Source organism: Taurulus bubalis (assembly GCF_910589615.1).
Source record: "Taurulus bubalis genome assembly, chromosome: 11".
Lineage (NCBI taxonomy): Eukaryota > Metazoa > Chordata > Actinopteri > Perciformes > Cottidae > Taurulus > Taurulus bubalis.
In genome coordinates this window covers 2,188,302-2,208,940 of record NC_136599.1, presented here as the reverse complement: position 1 = coordinate 2,208,940, position 20,639 = coordinate 2,188,302, and the positions used below count along the sequence as shown (strand labels likewise).

At 46.3% G+C, this 20,639-nt stretch overlaps 3 protein-coding genes across 3 annotated transcripts in view; 1 reads left to right on the top strand and 2 right to left on the bottom strand.

Annotated features, from left to right (window-relative positions):
- Window positions 1-60: 60 nt before the first annotated feature.
- tsr2 (TSR2 ribosome maturation factor) lies at window positions 61-1,899 on the top strand (the record flags this gene model as incomplete). Its single annotated transcript, XM_079226712.1, has 5 exons — window positions 61-138; window positions 642-732; window positions 907-998; window positions 1,213-1,371; window positions 1,593-1,899. The coding sequence occupies 5 exons, from the start codon at window positions 61-63 to the stop codon at window positions 1,713-1,715; spliced, it is 543 nt and encodes a 180-aa protein (XP_079082838.1). The 3' UTR covers window positions 1,716-1,899.
- A 3,026-nt stretch (window positions 1,900-4,925) lies between these two features.
- srpk3 (SRSF protein kinase 3) lies at window positions 4,926-13,685 on the bottom strand (the record flags this gene model as incomplete). Its single annotated transcript, XM_079226433.1, has 17 exons — window positions 4,926-5,110; window positions 5,206-5,298; window positions 5,408-5,477; window positions 5,577-5,684; window positions 5,859-5,956; window positions 6,107-6,286; window positions 6,467-6,512; window positions 7,326-7,418; window positions 7,801-7,826; window positions 8,311-8,476; window positions 8,577-8,683; window positions 8,763-8,850; window positions 8,964-9,051; window positions 9,146-9,254; window positions 9,555-10,462; window positions 13,242-13,338; window positions 13,640-13,685. 17 exons carry the CDS (start codon window positions 13,683-13,685, stop codon window positions 4,926-4,928), a joined length of 2,508 nt encoding a protein of 835 aa, XP_079082559.1.
- Window positions 13,686-17,738: 4,053 nt separating this feature from the next.
- Window positions 17,739-20,639, bottom strand: part of plxnb3 (plexin B3) — a gene marked incomplete at both ends in the record, with an annotated part of 19,394 nt that continues 16,493 nt past the window's right edge. The window contains 7 exons of the mRNA XM_079226205.1: window positions 17,739-17,843; window positions 18,060-18,134; window positions 18,261-18,336; window positions 18,611-18,675; window positions 18,785-18,932; window positions 19,006-19,166; window positions 19,414-19,580. Of these exons, the coding sequence (XP_079082331.1) occupies window positions 17,739-17,843; window positions 18,060-18,134; window positions 18,261-18,336; window positions 18,611-18,675; window positions 18,785-18,932; window positions 19,006-19,166; window positions 19,414-19,580 (797 nt within the window). The remainder of the gene's footprint in view (window positions 17,844-18,059; window positions 18,135-18,260; window positions 18,337-18,610; window positions 18,676-18,784; window positions 18,933-19,005; window positions 19,167-19,413; window positions 19,581-20,639) is intronic.

Below are 20,639 nucleotides of genomic sequence, written 5' to 3'. Positions count from 1 at the left end.
CGCAGCTGTTTCTGTCTGATCCGTTTCTCCACTCGACTGCTTCTGTCTGTCAGATCCAACATGGCGGCCTCTGCTGCTTCACGTGAGCTCTTTACGGAGGCGGTGAGAGCGGTTCTTCACTCTTGGCCGGTTCTTCAGGTAAATATGATCCGAGACGGAACCCCTTCACACCCTAGACCCTAACTCCTCAGCCCTAGACCCTAACTCCTCAGCCCTAGACCCTAGACCCTACGGTTTATTAGTGATCCGCTTCTGTATCTTCTTGCTTTCTCGTCATTGTTTTTTAAACGTGTCTGCCAGCCTGGTGGAACAGAAGTGAGAGCTGTTCTACTGAGTCTCTCTAGGAAGCAGTGTTCCCGTGTTTGTGTCTGCGGCTTTTATTGTGAAGGAGACAGCGGAAGCAGGAGAAGAGGAGCGTAAAGAGACAACGTGGTTTCCGTCTCTTGCAGACTCGGAGCTCCGTGTTATTATTGTATTACTATTATAAAGCAGAGGAACCTTAACCCTGTCTAGGGTCCAGGACTCTGTAGGGGGTCCTCAGATCCGTGTTTACGTCCTCAGGTCTGTGTTTATGTCCTCAGATCCGTGTTTACGTCCTCAGGTCCGTGTTTACGTCCTCAGGTCTGTGTTTACGTCCTCAGATCGCCGTGGACAACGGGTTTGGGGGCGTGTTCGGGCAGCAGAAAGCTGATTGGATGGTGGACGTTGTACAGCAGTATTTCCATGACAATGGTAGGTAACCATGGTAACCTGTTCATGTTTAACTGTAGAAACTGAACTTAAACTAATAACTTTAATATAATAAATAATATAATGCATAATATAATAAATATCATATATAATGCATATATAATATGTTTCATTGTGTGTGTGTGTGTGTGTGTGTGTGTGTGTGTGTGTGTGTAGCTGACCTGCAGCGGGGGGAGGTGGAGGACTTCCTTGCTGACCTGATGGATCAGGAGTTCGACACCGTGGTGGATGATGCGAGTTTACCTCAGGTACACACACACACACACACACACACACACACACACACACACACACACACACACACACACACACACACACACACACACACGATGTAAGATAGTACGTGAAGAAGGAAAACAGGAAGAGCTACTGGCTACAAAACCTCCCTGTCCTCTGTAGAGCTGCTCCATGAGCTCTGAAAGGTGTACATGGCGTTTAAGGCTGATCCTCCTGTGTTTTCAGGTGTGTGACAGTCTGATCCAGGCGTTCCTTCAGTGGCAGCAGGGGGCGCTGCAGCAGCTCAAACACACCATCGACACCCTCGCACAGAAGAAGAGTCAGAGGGCAAAGGTCACGGCTCCGCCCACACACTCTGATGAAGGCAGCGGCGATGAAACACAGGTACGTCTCACCTGACAGCTCTCACATACTATGTCGTAGGGAAGTGTGATGTCATAGTGAAGTGTGATGTCATAGTGAAGTGGTAAATGGACCTGTACTTGTAGAGTAAATTAACTCAGTACTTTACTTCCTGACCGCTGCTGGTTACTTTGCAGATTATTATTTTGCAAACAACAATCACCGGTCGCATTTCAAATAGTGATTCATGTCTCTGTGCTCAGGTGATGGAGTGTGAACCCTCCAGTCCATCAGTCAGCAGCATAGATCCTCCTCCTCCTCCTCCTCCTCCTCCTCGTCCTCGTGACGAAGAGCCCGGCTGGACGGTTGTGCGTAAGAAGAAGTGAAGAGGAAGATGTCTTGCAGGATGAACTGTTGAACTCTGAGTCAGCTGACGTTTCACCTTTTGGGATGAGTGTGTGAGTGACGCCTAAAAACACAAGGAGTTTTTAATGGCAGCTGGCAGTGTGACGTTCTCCTGAAGGAGAGAAGCCTCATCACACCTCGTTTGTTTTTATATTAAACCTGTTGAGTTTACTGTGGAATGTGTCATTCAAAGCAAACGTCTCCGACAAGCTTTCATCTTTATTTTCACAGGAAGAAATATTCCACACAAATGAACAAATGTAAAAAATATGGATGTCACTGGTGATGTCACTGTGACATGGAAGAGGGCGGTTGAGGGGTCATTTCAAGGCACTATTATTACATGAACATAGAAACGGGTGAGAGCAGGTCAGAGGTCATCTGAGGACGACACACTTTGAGCTACAGGGATCAATGCAAACGGCATCATCATCTTCAGTGAGGCGGTCGGCTGCTGTACGAAGCTACGGTGTGCTCATCTCAACCAAAACCACCAGGTAGGTTCAGGAGTCTTAGAAGTCTCTGATCAATATTCAATTAACAATTAGAGGGCGTGTCTGTACAATACAAACTCAGCACAAGTCAACAGAAGCTTTCAGGCAGAAAATCAGTAAAAATCAAATGAAACGATAATAAAAAGACACATCAGACAATATCAGAAAATCATCAGTTACAACAGAAACAAACTTTCAGAAAATTATTTCTGGAGGACGGAAGTTACACCTCGACTGACGAGACTATAGTACTATACATGTAATATAGTACTGTACTATACATGTAATATAGTACTGTACTATACATGTAATATAGTACTGTACTATACAGGTAATATAGTACTGTACTATATAGGTACTATAGTAATACCATAGCACTATAAGCGAAAGAAAAAGGAAACCAGAATGGTTGGGATTCTCAAAGTTCTTCAAAGACGAGAGGCGACATGGATATAACCCTAACCCTATCATGGTGAAGGTCGAGGACATGGATATAACCCTAACCCTATCATGGTGAAGGTCGAGGACATGGATATAACCCTAACCCTATCATGGTGAAGGTCGAGGACATGGATATAACCCTAACCCTATCATGGTGAAGGTCGAGGACATGGATATAACCCTAACCCTATCATGGTGAAGGTCGAGGACATGGATATAACCCTAACCCTACCATGGTGAAGGTCGAGGACATGGATATAACCCTAACCCTATCATGGTGAAGGTCGAGGACATGGATATAACCCTAACCCTACCATGGTGAAGGTCGAGGACATGGATATAACCCTAACCCTAACATGGTGAAGGTCGAGGACATGGATATAACCCTAACCCTACCATGGTGAAGGTCGAGGACATGGATATAACCCTAACCCTACCATGGTGAAGGTCGAGGACATGGATATAACCCTAACCCTATCATGGTGAAGGTCGAGGACATGGATATAACCCTAACCCTAACATGGTGCCCAAGATCTACAAACCTCCTGAGACGTGGACGGTCCCTTCGGTCGCCCCATGGTCAGTGATTGCGGTTCCGAGTCTTACAACACTACAGAATACATTGATCACTTCATTAACAACCTGTCCAAACTCCACCCCAGTTGCCTTAAAGACACATCAATGGTTTTCTTTTCATAATAGACTTTGCATTCCTTTAAACTAATGTAGAAACTTCTCTCGGCCTCATTGCCATTCAGGATATGTTCAACACACACCCAGACCAGACAACGCAATCATCCAACTCCTCCAAATCACCTCGACTTTACCTTCAACAACAAACACCATCTCCAGTTGTGCGGGTGTGCTGTGAGCCGGAAATACTCACCAGCGTACGCTGACGTTTATCTGGCCCATTGGGAGAGAGCGGCCTTCCATAAGCTCCGGTTCAAACCCATCCTGTACTTCCGCTACTTGGACGACATCTTCGGCCTCTGGGACCACCCAGTGGAACACATCACCCTCGGATTAAACTCAAACATAACCTTCAACATCTTTCGGTGGAGTTCCTGGACACCAGGGTCTTCTGCCAATAATCCAGCGACCTCAGCAAAACCCTGGCCACTAAAGTCTATTTCAAAGATACCGACCGCCACGCCCTGGAGGACGTGGATATAACCCTAACCCTCATGGTGAAGGTCAAGGAGGACGTGAATATAACCCTAACCCTCATGGTGAAGGTCAAGGAGGACGTGAATATAACCCCAACCCTATCATGTTGAAGGTCAAGGAGGACGTGAATATAACCCCAACCCTATCATGGTGAAGGTCAAGGAGGACGTGAATATAACCCCAACCCTATCATGGTGAAGGTCAAGGACGTGAATATAACCCTAACCCTATCATGTTGAAGGTCAAGGAGGACGTGAATATAACCCTAACCCTCATGGTGAAGGTCAAGGAGGACGTGAATATAACCCCAACCCTATCATGTTGAAGGTCAAGGAGGACGTGAATATAACCCCAACCCTATCATGGTGAAGGTCAAGGAGGACGTGAATATAACCCCAACCCTATCATGGTGAAGGTCAAGGACGTGAATATAACCCTAACCCTATCATGTTGAAGGTCAAGGAGGACGTGAATATAACCCCAACCCTATCATGGTGAAGGTCAAGGAGGACGTGAATATAACCCTAACCCTATCATGGTGAAGGTCAAGGAGGACGTGAATATAACCCTAACCCTATCATGGTGAAGGTCAAGGAGGACGTGAATATAACCCCAACCCTATCATGGTGAAGGTCAAGGAGGACGTGAATATAACCCCAACCCTATCATGGTGAAGGTCAAGGACGTGAATATAATCTTACCCTATCATGGTGAAGGTCATGGAGGACATGAACATTCTAGCTGCGTGAGGAGAACATCTGAAATGTCGCCGACATCAGATCCAGTATTTATGAATGATTTATTGCTTTGTGTCGCCTTTAACGGGAAACCCTGAACATTCAAATGGTGCTTCGATCAAATCGCTCTGGAAGTTATCAATCAATCAGTCCAAGGATGGGTTGATTGATGGATCCATCGTTGTGAATGAAAACCAAGCTGTCAGTCGAGGTGATAATTTCCCTCGTCCCATGAACTCAACACTAATAACACTCATAACACTCCTACACAACGCGTGTACATCAGTGTGTGTATGTGGGTACAGTGTGTACAGTGTGTGTGTGTCCAGTGTGTATAGTCTGTGTGTGTCTATGTGTGTAGCCATGCGTGCTGCAGACACTGCGCTGCAGTCGCCCTGCGTTCCGGCTGCAGCTCCAACATGGTCAACAGGAAGTCACTGAACTGAGCCGCCTGGTCCAGAGGCCACTCGTACTTCTCCAGCAGAACCTCAAACAGACCCCAAGGCTTCAGGCTGGCGATGTGACGCAGCTCACCTGAGACGAGGACAGACAGGTGAGACAGGTACACACAGGTGAGACAGGAGCACACAGACAGACAGACAGACAGACAGACAGACAGACAGCCTCACCTCTCCTGTTGAAGTACTCTCTGGAGTACCTGCCAGACAAAGCAAAGGGCAGAGGAATCGCCCCGAGCAGCTCGATGACGTGAGCGATGTGATCTGAACACAAATAATAAAAAGAGAGCCTGAAGTACTCGTGTGTACGGATACTAGTGTACTAAGACTCTAGTAGTGTTCACAGTATGCCAAGTACTATAATGTGTAGTACCTTCGTCTCTGGTGTAATCTTCTCCTGAGTGAGGTTCAAAGAGGTAATCTCCTGTCGCCAACTCAAACGCCTGAAACATCATCAATATATCAAAACACAGAAACATCATCCAACATGAATACAATACAACCCTCTACGTGTGTGTCCGTGTGTGTGTGTGTGTGTGTACCATGCAGGCGGTGCTCCAGATGTCAGAAGGTGTTCCGTACTCTGCTCCAATCAGAACCTCCAGAGCTCTGTATTGTCTGGTCTGAATGTCCTCTGTGAAGTGTTTGTGCTGGGCGAGAGACAAAGACAGACAGGGAGAGAGAGAGAGGAGACGTCTGATTGGTTCATACTGAGAGAGAGGAGAGACGTCTGATTGGTTCATACTGACGCTACAGCGAGGAAGAGGAGGAGTCTCTAGTGTCAGTATGAACCAATCAGAGGAAGAGGGATGAAGATGTCTCACCACCCAGCATGCATTTCCCAGATCAGCGATCTTCACTCTGAGTTTGTGGGCGTTCTGAGGATCCAGAGGACTGAGGACGAAGTCCGACGCACTGAACACTGAAACACATAAAACAGACATGTAAATGATATCACTGTATTATACTGTAGTATATATATATATATATATATATATATATATATATATATATATATATATATATATATATATATGGTGTGTACTGGATATACTGTAGTACATTTTCTCACCATCTCGTCCGCTCGAGCACCCTGACTGAGTAGAAAGTGCTGATTCAGATGTCGCTGACATCACGGAGCTGGAGAAGCCTGATAGGCCGGAGGCGGGGCTGGAGAAGCGTCCGGGGGCGTGGCCATTACACCTGTCCTCCAACCAGGAACAGGTGGAGTCGGAGCTGGCTTTGCTGTTGGCTGTGGAGCAGGAAGTGTTGCCGTTAACGACCACAGAGCCTGAGAGCAAAGGAGTGCATGTGTATGTGTTAGTGACACACACACCTGTTCTACCACAGTAGAGACTTGATACTATATATATAAAATACTACTGTACATGTACATAAACTACTATAATACTGAAACACAGCGAGCACTCACAGGCAGCGTCTGCGTCGTCAGACTGGATCACACCGTCCTCCATCGTCTGAACACAGGAAACATGAAGGTTAGAAGGAGCTCAGAGGTCTGGCCCTCCGTTCTGGAAGGGAACCCTAACCACAAGCCTCCTAACCCCTTAACCCCAAGCCTTCTAACCCCTTAACCATAACCCCAAGCCTCCTAATCCCTTAACCATAACCCCAAGCCTCCTAACCCCTTAACCATAACCACAAGCCTCCTAACCCCTTAACCATAAGCCTCCTAACCCCTTAACCATAACCCCAAGCCTCCTAACCCCTTAACCATAACCACAAGCCTCCTAACCCCTTAACCATAACCACAAGCCTCCTAACCCCTTAACCATAAGCCTCCTAACCCCTTAACCATAACCCCAAGCCTCCTAATCCCTTAACCATAACCCCAAGCCTCCTAACCCCTTAACCATAACCACAAGCCTCCTAACCCCTTAACCATAACCACAAGCCTCCTAATCCCTTAACCATAACCCCAAGCCTCCTAACCCCTTGACCATAACCCCAAATCTCCTAATCCCTTAACCATAACCCCAAGCCTCCTAATCCCTTAACCATAACCACAAGCCTCCTAACCCCTTAACCATAACCCAAAGCCTCCTAATCCCTTAACCCCAACCCTCCTAACCCCTTAACTCCAACTCTCCTAACCCCTTAACCCCAACCCTCCTAACCTCTTAACCCCAACCCTCCTAACCTCTTAACCCGCCTAACCCCAACACCACTAACCCCTTAACCCTAGCCCTCCTGCAGGATACGAGCCGCTACCTCTGCCTTATCCAGAGTAGTAGTAGTACTGTAGTACTATTAAGGTAGTATTACAGTACCTGGATGTCCACCAGTCTCTCCTCCAACAGTCTCTGTTGACGCTTTGCTTTCCTCTTTATCTTCTTTTTCTTGTTCTTAGACAGCTTACCGCCCTACACACACACACACACACACACACACACACACACACACACACACACACACACACACACACACACACACACACACACACACACACACACACACACATAAAATACAGACACACACACAAAGACAGGATGAAAGAGAGTAGAACAAAGTGAAGTTTCTAGATAAAATAGCACTGATGTTAACTGTGCACACACACTCACACACACACAGTTAAGTAAACTACACACTAATGACCACACACTTTCTGCTCAGAGGGTTATTTGCTGAAAAACGTGACATGCAACAAATGCGTGTTGTACTGGGATCAAACCAGTCATCCTGAAACAGGTCCTCAATGGGATGTAAACAATGAGAACACAGCAGGCATCACACCTGGACACTCACCTGTTGATCCCTGGGAGCCGTGCTAACTAAGACACGTATAGGCAGACAGACAGGGAGAGAGAGAGACAGGAAGATAACATCAGAAACGGAGGAGTGGAAAAAAAAACAGACAGTGTCAGATAGACAGACATATAGTGTCAGATAGACAGACATATAGTGTCGGATAGACAGACAGCTAGTCAGAGAGACAGACAGGTAGACAGACAGATTGTCAGATAGACAGACATATAGTGTCGGATAGACAGACAGCTAGTCAGAGAGACAGACAGGTAGACAGACATATAGTGTCAGATAGACAGACAGCTAGTCAGAGAGACAGACAGGTAGATAGACAGATAGTCAGATAGACAGCCCGGTCAGAACTGTGTTAACAGATAGACAGACAGTTCTGCCTGTCTATCTGAAACCACAGCTCCCAGTAACACTGCTATCTGAACAGAGTGGAAACCACAGCTCCCAGTTCTAAGTGATCACGTTGACGTTCTGACGAATCACATGACTGGCCCTCACCTGATGACCCTGAAGGGGGCGGAGCCCCGGCTCTCTGCCAGACGGTCGCCTCGGCGGCCAGCCTCCTGATGTAAACCTCGTCCACGTCCAGTAAGATGTTCTCTGGTTTGATGTCGGTGTGGATGATCTTACACTTTGTGTGGAGGTAGTCCAGACCCTGCAGCACCTGCAAGCAGTCACAGAGATCACATCGGGGTCACCAAGGTCACGTCAGAGTCACAGAGGTCACGTCAGAGTCACGTTGTGGTTGTCAGTATGTGTGTTACCTGTCTGATGATGGTCTTGACGCAGATGAGAGGAAGTCCCATGTAGTTTGACTTAATGATCCATTTTAACAGCTGATGACCCAAAACCTCCAGAACCATACAGACATCTGAGCGAGGCTGAGGAAACTACTGACCGAGCAAGACACACAGACAGGTAGACAGACAGGTGATGATAATGAAGGATACGGATTCCGTTGATTCCAGAGATCTTGAAGTCGTCTATCAGCTGGACAATGGTTTCTCTGTAGGGGTCAGAGGGGTCACTGTCTCTCACCTGTAAACAAACAGACTGGTTACCTGTGGACCCAGTGTTAATTGAAAAGGTCGTTATCCGGCCTGGTACTGGTCCACGGGTCGGGAACCTCAGATATAACCGTTTGTACTCACACATCGGAGCAGTTTGATCTCGTCCACAGCCGTCTCGGTGTAGTGCGGAGCGCTCTTCACCACCTTCAGTGCCACAAAACGCTTCCTCCTTAACACAGACACAGAGTCAGGGGATTTGACAAAGCTCTAAAAGAATAATTTAAAGTGTTTTCAGAAAAAGGTGTGTGTATTGTGTGTCCTACTGCAGATCCCAGCAGAGCCAGACTGTAGAGAAATGTCCCCAGCCAAGTTTTCTGACCACATGGTACCTCCCATTAAACAAATCACCGATCTTCACCGGGTAGTAACCACCTGCAACACAAAGGCACAGCATTGGTAGGGTGACACTGTAGTGGACTCCAGGAGGTGGTTGGGTGGAACACCACCTGGGGACTCCAGGAGGTGGTTGGGTGGAACACCACCAGGGGACTCCAGGAGGTGGTTGGGTGGAACACCACCAGGGGACTCCAGGAGGTGGTTGGGTGGAACACCACCTGGGGACTCCAGGAGGTGGTTGGGTGGAACACCACCTGGGGGCTCCAGGAGGCGGTTGGAGGAAGATCATTTGAGAGGCCGCTGTTTTTTTTGGCATGAATCGGAAAACAAACCCACCTTTGCAATAATCTGAAGGGTCTTCCTGCTCTTCATCGTCAGAGCCCAGCAGCTGTTCAGGGGGCGGGGTTAACTCAGGAGGAGGCGGGCTCAAAGTAAAAGGGGGTGTGGCCATTTGTGGGGCAGCTGATGGCATCATGGGAGGCAGACCGATGTGAGGGCTCAGAGAGTCGAGGGAGCCGAGGAAAGAGGCGGACGAGTAGGTGGGGGTGTAGAGATGCGAGGAGACACTGGAGGTGAGTGTCACTGAGGTCAGCAGGAAGGGGTCTGGGTGGGAGGGGCTTAACTGAGGGCTGGGAGGAGCTTTGGCAGGAACTGACATTGAATCAGATGTGTTGTGGGCAATATTGTGTGATGAGATTGGAGGCAATTTGGAAGGGTCAGTTTGGCCTTCTGACGGACTCTGATCAACATTTCGAAGAGTTCTGTGAGGCGATCTTGAGGAATTCTGGGTAGCATTTTGGTTAACAGTTGATGGTGATTGACTTGGACTGTGGGCGGGATTTTTAAATGTGGCAAGAGGTGATTGGCTGAAAATCTGAGGTGTCAACGGCGCCGTCAGGTAGGTGTTTTGGAGAGTAATTTCAGGGGGCATCAGGTGTGCTCCAGGGGTGTCTACTGCATCAAGACGTGGGGGTGTGGTCTTGAGGGTGTTCTGGGGAGGTGGTGAGACGGATCGAGGGACACCCCTGGGGGGTATCAGGGTGGGGGTGCGTGAACGGGTCTGTTGGGGGGCTGGAGTGGATCCCTGGACTTCTTCGGTACATGATGGTGCCTTCTGTGATGATGTGGTTGTGTCTGAAACCCTTTGGAGGGGCAGCAGGCTGGTTTGGGGGCAACTCTGCTGAGGTGTTGGGGAGAGGCTGCTGTTGGCATTTAAACTCTGAAGGTCACAGAGGTCATCAGGCCTGAAACAGAGGACAATAAAGGTCAACACCAAGAACGTTTTCAGCTTGTCTGAACATGTGAGAGGTTTTCCTCTTGAATCCCAGTTGAGCCCCAGCTATTTTTTCTCAAATTGTGAATGGTTTGCTACTAAATACAGAATCTCCTCAACTACAAGGGCTATTTGAATCATTTCAAAAGGTATAATATACAGACAACATTTGCGAGACTGGTTAAGATGTTCATATACCAGTTTATGTGCTACTGGTTTATTGGTTGATAATAGAACACAGGAAAGAAAAGAAATAATTCCAGGATGAATTTCCTCTTTCAAATTGTGCATATCATCGCTATAAAATAGCACTATGTGTAAACATTATCTCTTTAAAGTTTGACTTTATTTTTAGTAATTCATTTAGTGCACATTTCGTGAGCCATAGTTTTAGATCCAAACCCAAATTCCCTAACTTTCTTCCTGGACCATGAACGCCTCTGGTTCCACAACAGAGGGGCTCTGCTCAAGCAGATGCATCAACACATACCAAGCAAGTATTGTTTCATCCATAGGTAAGTCATATTTCAGTTTTTGGGCTGGAAATAAATGCACTGTGGTTGATATCTTGCTGAGGTTTTGTATCACAAGGGATTTGGAGCAATTGGTGGATTCTGTAGGTCGTAAGCTTCCCAGAAAGGTGCGCTAATCATGTGTAGCATCAAGCTAGGGATATAAAAAAAAAAAATCATATTTCCATAACTTGAGGAGCTCTCTCGAGTCACTTTCTAGTCCTCTCGAGTCATATTTATGGTTTATGTTAGTTGAATTGTGTATAGTTGTATGTTGAATTGTGTTATAAACATGTCAAATGGACTTATATGCTCTTGTAAGGCTTTGCAGTTTTGTTTTGCTATGTCACATCAGTGGCTTCAGTATGGATTCATGAGAGTAAGAGGACTTGGAGAGTGAGGAAGACCTCCTGATGAAGAGTTCAGCCCTCCTTTTGGGGGGCTGCTGGGGCTCAAGAGGGATTGTTCTGATATCTTTATTAAAATGTTCTCTTGAACAAGGTAATACAGATCCAAGGAAATATGTTCTTTCTAGAGTAAATTATTGATTGACTCGAGCAATCAAACTCAATGGCTATAAATAGAGCTATCGAAAAGATCCATCGGATCCATCTGAATTACAACAGGAAAAGAAAGAGCTCACCCTTTCTGTTTGCATCGATCCTCTCGTGCAAAGATCTTTAAGCCGTGACGACAAATTGTTCACGAACAAAAGTGAGCAAGCAGCACAAAACCAGCGCCTCCATCAACGCAGGCCATCGGCCAATCAGAGACCACGACTGTACCTGTGCAGCTACATACAGGTGATGATGTCATTCTGACCAAGTGCACTCAGTCAAAGAGACAACATGGATCGTATAGCTGTGTCGCATACACACAGCTGCTCCTCATGAGTCACCGACAGTGTACTGAAATAGACTGTGTGTGTGTGTGTGTGTGTGTGTGTGTGTGTGTGTGTGTGTGTGTGTGTGTGTGTGTGTGTGTGTGTGTGTGAGATTCCCTTTTTGCTTCTATTATTGGAGCTGAGTCTCTCGGGCCGAGCACCAAACCTAGTTCTGTCAGTATGAGACCAGCTAGCTTAGCACAAGGACTGGAAGCAGGGGGAAACTGTTAGCCTAGCTTAGGAGAAGGACTGGAAGTGGGGGGGAAACTGTTATTCAGTTCAATTCAGTTTATTTTGTATAGCCCAGAATCACAAATTAGCGTCGGAGGGCTTTACAATCTGTACACACACGACATCCCTGTCCCGGGACCTCACATTGGATCAGGAAAAACTCCCCAAATAAAACCCTTTCATGGGGTAAAAGAGGAAGAAGCCTTCAGGAGAGCAACAGAGGAGGATCCCTCTCCCCGGATGGACAGAAGCAATAGATGTCATGTGACCAGAATGAACAACGTAATGGAGATACAGCACATTACATGAATAATCATATACATTCATAGACAGTAACAACACAAGAGGACCAACAGATCCAACCACAGCAACTTGTTCTTAAATCTAAGAATCCACATGAATCAAACACTTATTACAGAGCGACAGGTGAACTTCAGCTTCTCTCTCTGCTGTTTTTAAAACACTGCATATTTGTAATGATTCATAATCAAGAAACAGATGAACTTACTTCCATTATCTTGTATCAATTCAATATTTTAGTAACAACGAGAAGAGATGCGTCACGTTTGAATCCCAGATGGATTAAATAGATTTAATGGTTCCTGTAGCAGCTTCAGACACTTAGTCATGTGACACAAGAAGCTGCTCTCATTCAGAAACACATAATAAACCTCCTGTTGTATCGATGAGCATTCAGGTCTGACAGTGATAGAAGCCCCTTCAGACCCCGACACTGTGATAGAAGCCCCTTCAGACCCCGACACTGTGATAGAAGCCCCTTCAGACCCCAACACTGTGATAGAAGCCCCTTCAGACCCCAACACTGTGATAGAAGCCCCTTCAGACCCCAACACTGTGATAGAAGCCCCTTCAGACCCCAACACTGTGATAGAAGCCCCTTCAGACCCCAACACTGTGATAGAAGCCCCTTCAGACCCCAACACCTTGATAGACCCCCGCAGGCCAATAAAGACAAACAGGAAGTCCAGGAGACAAAGTGATTTTCTTGGAATGAAATCTCTCTCTCACTCTCACATACATACATACATACATACATACATACATACACACACACACACACAGCTAAATATAGCCTGTGTGTGGGGTCTCTGCTGGGTTCTTACCGGTTCTCGTCTGCTGGGGCTCTCCGGTGCTTCTTGCCTCTCCGCCGGTGTCTCTTGGCCGTGGCGGCGGCGTCACCGGTTCCCCCAGCGACCGCTGCTGAGAGGAACCACACATCAAGAGTGGTTCTCCATGAGAACATCATGCAGGAACACGACCAGAGGTCCTTTACCAGCACTACGAGTGGCTTTAATACCAGAACCCAGACATGTCATATTGTTCACTAGTAAACAGAAGCATCATTCTTCATTCTGTGATGTGGCCCAGCATTCAGAACAATATTATTAATATTATATTATATATATTATCCATTATTACCACCTGGTCAGGTGGCCCCAGAACATTAACAACCAGATCATCAAGTGTCTGCAGGAGGAAAACCACCTGGACCTGCAGCGACCAGCTGTGAGGAGCAGCACCTTCACGCTGGCTGCCTGTGACGTCATCACTAACCGTTAGCCAGTGGGCGCTAGCTTAGTCCGTTTTACTTTACCTATTAGCATCCTGGATCCGGGTCTCTGCTCTGGTTGTGGACTGACGGCACTCTGAAGGCTCGCGTCAACAAGTTAGCTCAGTAGCTCCGTGAGGCGGTGAGCTAACCCGGGTGAGAACGGGTCAGTTAGCCCGTTAGCCTGTTAGCTCTCCCTGCAGACCCTTCATGGTCTCAACAGCTGCTGTCAGTCGGACACCGGACACCGGGCTCTGCACATGCGCAGTAGCGAGCAAGCTGAGTCTGGACCAAACTAGGACCGGAAGCGGAAGTAGACCATTTTACACTAGAAGGGGGGCGGGCTCCTTATATATAAATAAAGATGACGTAATCATGACACGATATTATCATTATACAAGATATTGATCATGTGAAGACACAACATTATCATTATACAAGATATTGATCATGTGGGGACAATATTATCAATATATAAGATATTGATCATGTGAAGACACAACATTATCATTATACAAGATATTGATCATGTGGGGACAATATTATCAATATATAAGATATTGATCATGTGAAGACACAACATTATCATTATACAAGATATTGATCATGTGAAGACACAATATTGTCATGATACAAGATATTGATCACGTTTAGACACAACATTATCATTATACAAGATATTGATCATGTGAAGACACAATATACAAGATATTGATCATGTGGGGACAATATAATCAATACATAAGATATTGATCATGTGGAGACAATATTATCACTATACAAGATATTGATCATGTGAAGACACAATATTATCATTATACAAGATATTGAACACGTTCTATCACGATATTAAATATGAGATGGATGTTGTGCACAGAAGATAATAATAGGAACAATAATATGCTTAAAGTTGGGTCAGATTCATGATCTTGTTGAGCTCTGGATTCAGTTTAAGTTCTTCAACGGATCTTTTTGTGTTCCGCCAAAATTATTTTGTTAAACTACAAAACAGGTTTTTGTAGAAAGACTTATTAAGATTTATTAAAATTAAGTCAGTACTGAAACTCGGGAATGATATCGACGAAATTCAAATACATGAAAATGAAACACTGACAGAGAGAACTGTTCAAACTGTAACTTTATTTTTACATGATACAAATTGTTTGGCCTCCGGCCTCTTCACAATAAACCCATTTCCATTGCAGACTGACTCGTCTTCGTCATCATCATCATCCTCCAAGAGGTATTTACAGGCACATTTACACACTGTTGGCAAACTGTACAGTCAGTAGAAAAGCAGTCTGTGCTTCATCACATCTGATCCAGGAGTCATTTCATACAAACCCTTTAAAGTTTTTATTCCCTTGTAGAAAAAACGTTTCCGTAACAAATAAGAGCTCGACCAATCAGAGCAGAGGATCTGTTTCATCATGTCCCAGAAGATTAAAAAACTGTACAGAGATCAGAAGGTTGAACTAGGACCTTCTGCCACCATTTACATACAATATCCGTGACACGGTTTTCATTTTAAAACAAATCATCATCACACACATGCAAAGTTCTAGTCTGATCAGTGAACTATAACTACAGGTCAAACACAGGCTCCAAAAACAAGCAAGGCCAAAACACAGAGGAGAGATTAAAGAGTCAGATCAAACGGAGATAATCTTTAGAAATATTAGAAGAAGAAAAGTACAGAAGGAAGATCATTCAACAAGCGTCTCATTTTATACCAAAATCTGTCAGATTTCTGTTCATCAGCAGACAAAACCGCCGATAGGAAGTCCTTTAGTTATTGCCTGATGGGATAAGTATCAGCATCAGTAAGAGTCCATTTACACTGAAAAAAACATACCGTTCCAGGTAGTATCCTGTCAAGAGTCCAGAAGAGTCCAGGAAGTATCTTGTCAAGAGTCCAGACGAGTCCAGGAGAGTCCAGGAAGTATCTTGTATAGACTCCAGGAAATGTCCTGTCAATAGTCCAAGAAGTATCCTGTCCAGTGTACAGGAAGTGTATTGTCCAGTGTACAGGAAGTATCTTGTCCAGAGTCCAGGAAGTATCTTGTCCAGAGTCCAGGAAGTATCTTGTCCAGTGTCCAGGAGAACCAGGAAGAATCCTGTCCAGTGTCCAGGAAGTATCTTGTCCAGTGTACAGGAGAGTCCAGTAAGTATCCTGTCCAGTGTCCAGGGAGTATCTTGTCCAGTGTCCAGGAAGTATCCTGTCCAGTGTCCAGGAAGTATCTTGTCCAGTGTACAGGAGAGTCCAGTAAGTATCCTGTCCAGTGTCCAGGGAGTATCTTGTCCAGTGTCCAGGAAGTATCCTGTCCAGTGTCCAGGAAGTATCTTGTCCAGTGTACAGGAGAGTCCAGTAAGTATCCTGTCCAGTGTCCAGGAAGTATCTTGTCCAGAGTCAGGAAGTATCTTGTCTAGAGTCCAGGAAGTGTCCTGTCCAGTGTCCAGGAGAACCAGGAAGTATCTTGTCCAGTCAGGAAGTATCCTGTCCAGTGTCCAGGAAGTATCCTGTCCAGTGTCCAGGAGAGTCCAGGAAGTATCCTGCCTCTACGGTCTGAACTCTGGTGGTTCCTCCACACTGCTGTTCGTGACGATTCCACACAGAAAACACTCAAACCGCTCACAGGGGAGAGACAGCTGACACCTGGAGGCTGAACCCAAACCTCCGAGTCCTTGAACAGTTTCTTCTCACTGGCAGTTCCATCGGCTGCTTCACATCCAGATACAGGACGGTGGATTCAAACCTTTAACACGGATAATATCTGAAGATCAAACCAGACGTCACGTGTTCAATAAAAACAACCGTTGTCTTTAAAAAACGGGTATTGCTTTCTTTTACATCATAACATGTGAAGCTCGAGAGTCTGGGGGGGTGTCAACCTAGCATAATGCTATGCTAGCTGGAAATACTCATATGATTCAGTTGTTGTTTTCCCTCCCTGGTTCAATTAGAGTTAAACATTTTAATGAATTTATCTTCCCATGATGCACTGGGACACACGATCAATACGGCAGCCGTAAGAACAGACAGACAGCGCCATCTAGCTGCAAGTAGGAAGGCACAGCTGGAATAAATAGGTATAAATAGGACTTACAGTATGTACATGTAATAAGTTAGTAACACACACACACACGCGCACACACACACACACACACACACACGCACACACACACAACACACACACACACACACACACACACAATGATTCTTGTTCCTGTTTGTTAGTCAACAGTTATCTGATTTCCTTTTCTCCGCTCCTCGTCCTCATTGTGAAGTCAGAAGCTGGACACGCTGTATGTAGCTGGTCTTTGTAGTTCTGTAGTTCATACAGGAACACTTCTCTGCTGTGTGCTGATTGGCTGGTTAGATGAATCCAGCAGCCTGTCAGAGGTCGTCAGGCCCCTCCAACGAGGACCGGCAGTAAAGCAGACCTGAATCCTGCCGAGTCCGTCTGGACCTGGACCTGAGGAAGACTGACCGGGACCAGTTCGGTCCTGAGGGTGTCGGTTTGAGTCTCACTGAACTTGATTCTGTTATTGAGTTCAGTAAAAACACTAAAGCTTAAAATCTTTAAATCTTTAAAGCTCCGGGCGCAGAGTTGTGCTGGTTTCAGTAGTAAAAGCTAAAAACACTGTTGATAAAAATATACGAGCATGTCTGAGATCATCATCAACACGCGTGATCAGTAGAGAAACTATTCTGACTCCACGCAGACAGCAGAGCCGCAGGGAACTCTGGGAAATGTAGTGCAAGGCAGCAGGCGATGATGAAGTCCTCTGATTGGTTCGATTGTCAGGTCGGTCTCTCGGTTCAGGTTTAGTTTGAGTCTAAAGAACCGGGTTCTCCTGAGTCTGACTGTACACACACACACACGCACACGCACACGCACACAGACACACACACACGCACACGCACACACACACACACGCACACACACAGCAGGAAGACAATGTTAACAAGAGTCCAAAATGATTTCCAGAGTTCTGCAGATGTCCAACAGGAAGCTCGTCCCAGTGTCTTCGGGGTCATCAGAGGTCATCAGAGGTCAGTGACCTTGTTCTCCACCAGGGCGGCGACCTGCTGCAGCCGATAGGCCAACTGCATCTTCTGACCTGAGCTGTCCTCCTCCAGAGACAGGATGATCTGACACACAGGGAGAGAGAGACAGGTGAGAGAGAGACAGGGAGGGAGAGAGGGAGAGAGAGAGACAGGTGAGAGGGAGAGACAGGTGAGAGAGAGACAGGGAGGGAGAGAGAGAGAGAGAGAGACAGGTGAGAGGGAGAGACAGGTGGACGTGTGTGTGTGTGTGTGTGTGTGTGTGTGTGTGTGTGTGTGTGTGTGTGTGTGTGTGTGTGTTACCTGGTCATAGTATTTGTTGATGTACTTGTAGAGTTCATGAAGAGCAACAAGACTGTTCATCTCTGAGGCAAAACTCTGCAGACAGGATCAAAAAGTTAATGTTGTTCACATGCATACATATGTATATATATATCAAAATATACATGTATATATACATATATTATATATATGTATATATTACATATTGCACGGTTCACTGACCCCGGACAGTTCAGTCAGAGTGGAGTTCATCTCCTGATAACAGCCGGACGCAGCGCTGTGGATATCACTGTAATACCTGCAGATACAGACACATACACACACACATACACACACACACACACACACACACACACACGCGCACACACACACACACACACACACACACACACACACACACACACAGTTTATCACATTAGTCTAATAAGTTAATAAAAACAATAATGTACAGTGTTGGTTAAGCTTAAAGTGAAAAGCAGTACATTTCTATGGTAACTGTACTCACTGTACAAGTACAAGTACAGGTACTTGTACTTGTACAGTGAGTGTACTTGTACAGGAAGCCGTCTCACCTCTCCACCAGCTGTTTGTATCGGGGGATCTCTCTGGCGTACAGCAGCTTGTTGACAGGAGAGTCCTGGTTGGACAGAAAGATTCCACGTGGTCACTTGACTACACACAGACACAGTGAACATGCAGACAGACAGGCAGAGGGACAGACAGGCAGAGGGACAGACAGGTCGTACCCGTCCCACTTTGTGCTCCGAGGTGGTGCAGGAGTCGATGAAGGTCTGAGCGATGACGGACAGCACGGCGTCGATGCTGTCGGTCACCTGGACGTCCAGAACAAACTGAGGGTTCTTCAGGATGTTCACCCAGAACCGGAGAGGGAGGCTGCAGAGAGACAGGCGGGTCAGAGAGGGACAGACACGGCACAGAGAGACAGACAGGTGTGCGGGTGTCTCACCTGTTGGTCTTCCAGATGTGCACGGTCTCGGGGTCGTCGATGCCGTGCTTTTCCGCCATGTCGTCCAGGAAGTCGAAGAAGAACCGGACGGCGATGGGCGGCGGCCGCTTGGTGCTGAGGATCGCCACGAAGACGTCGTCCACGAACTTCTGCAGCGTCCCCTAGAGAGACAGACGGGTAGAGAGGCAGACAGGTCAGCACACAGACGGGTAGAGAGGCAGGCGGGTAGAGAGACAGATGGGTATAGAGGCAGACGGGTAGAGAGGCAGAAGGGTCAGCACACAGACGGGTAGAGAGGCAGACGGGTAGAGAGGCAGACGGGTCAGCACACAGACGGGTAGAGAGGCAGACGGGTAGAGAGGCAGACGGGTAGAGAGGCAGACGGGTGGGCCGGGGGGTGCGCGGTACCTTCATGGACAGCAGGCGGGTCAGGTAGATCTCCGGGATGGCCTTGGCCCTCTCCCGCTCCCTCATGCTGCTCTTGCGGTGCTTTGGGATCTCGGGGTCTTCGCTGCTCTTCACCAGGTGCCACAGCCGCAGACCCTCGTCTTCCTCGCCCTCCAGCATCGGGGTCTCTGCAGACACACGGGGGGAACCTCGTTTCTGACAGAACCAGAGGTGTTGGTTCTAAAGGGTGCTCTTTGTGTTGGTTCTGGGTTCTAGATGTTCTAAAGCGTTCTTTGTGTTGGTTCTTGGTGCTAGATGTTCTAAAGGGTTCTCTTTGTGTTGGTTCTGGGTTATAGATGTTCTAAAGAGTTGTCTTTGTGTTGGTTCTGGGTTATAGATGTTCTAAAGCGTTCTTTGTGTTGGTTCTGGGTTATAGATGTTCTAAATGGTTCCCTTTGTGTTGGTTCTGGGTTATAGATGTTCTAAAGAGTTGTCTTTGTGTTGGTTCTGGGTTATAGATGTTCTAAAGCGTTCTTTGTGTTGGTTCTGGGTTATAGATGTTCTAAAGCGTTCTTTGTGTTGGTTCTGGGTTATAGATGTTCTAAAGAGTTGTCTTTGTGTTGGTTCTGGGTTATAGATGTTCTAAAGCGTTCTTTGTGTTGGTTCTGGGTTATAGATGTTCTAAATGGTTCCCTTTGTGTTGGTTCTGGGTTATAGATGTTCTAAAGAGTTCTCTTTGTGTTGGTTCTGGGTTATAGATGTTCTAAAGAGTTGTCTTTGTGTTGGTTCTGGGTTATAAATGTTCTAAAGCGGTCTTTGTGTTGGTTCTCGGTGCTAGGTGTTCTAAAGGGTTCTCTTTGTGTTGGTTCTGGGTTATACATGTTCTAAATGGTTGTCTTTGTGTTGGTTCTGTGTTATAGATGTTCTAAAGCGTTCTTTGTGTTGGTTCTTGGTGCTAGATGTTCTAAAGGGTTCTCTTTGTGTTGGTTCTGGGTGCTAGGTGTTCTAAATGGTTGTCTTTGTGTTGGTTCTGGGTTATACATGTTTTAAAGGGTTCTCTTTGTGTTGGTTCTGGGTTATAGATGTTCTAAATGGTTGTCTTTGTCTTGGTTCTGGGCTCTACATGTTCTAAAGGGATCTCTTTGTCTTGGTTCTGGGTTCTACATTTTCTAAATGGTTTCTTTGTCTTGGTTCTGGGTTCTACATTTTCTAAAGGGTTCTTTGTGTTGGTTCTGGGATCTAGATGA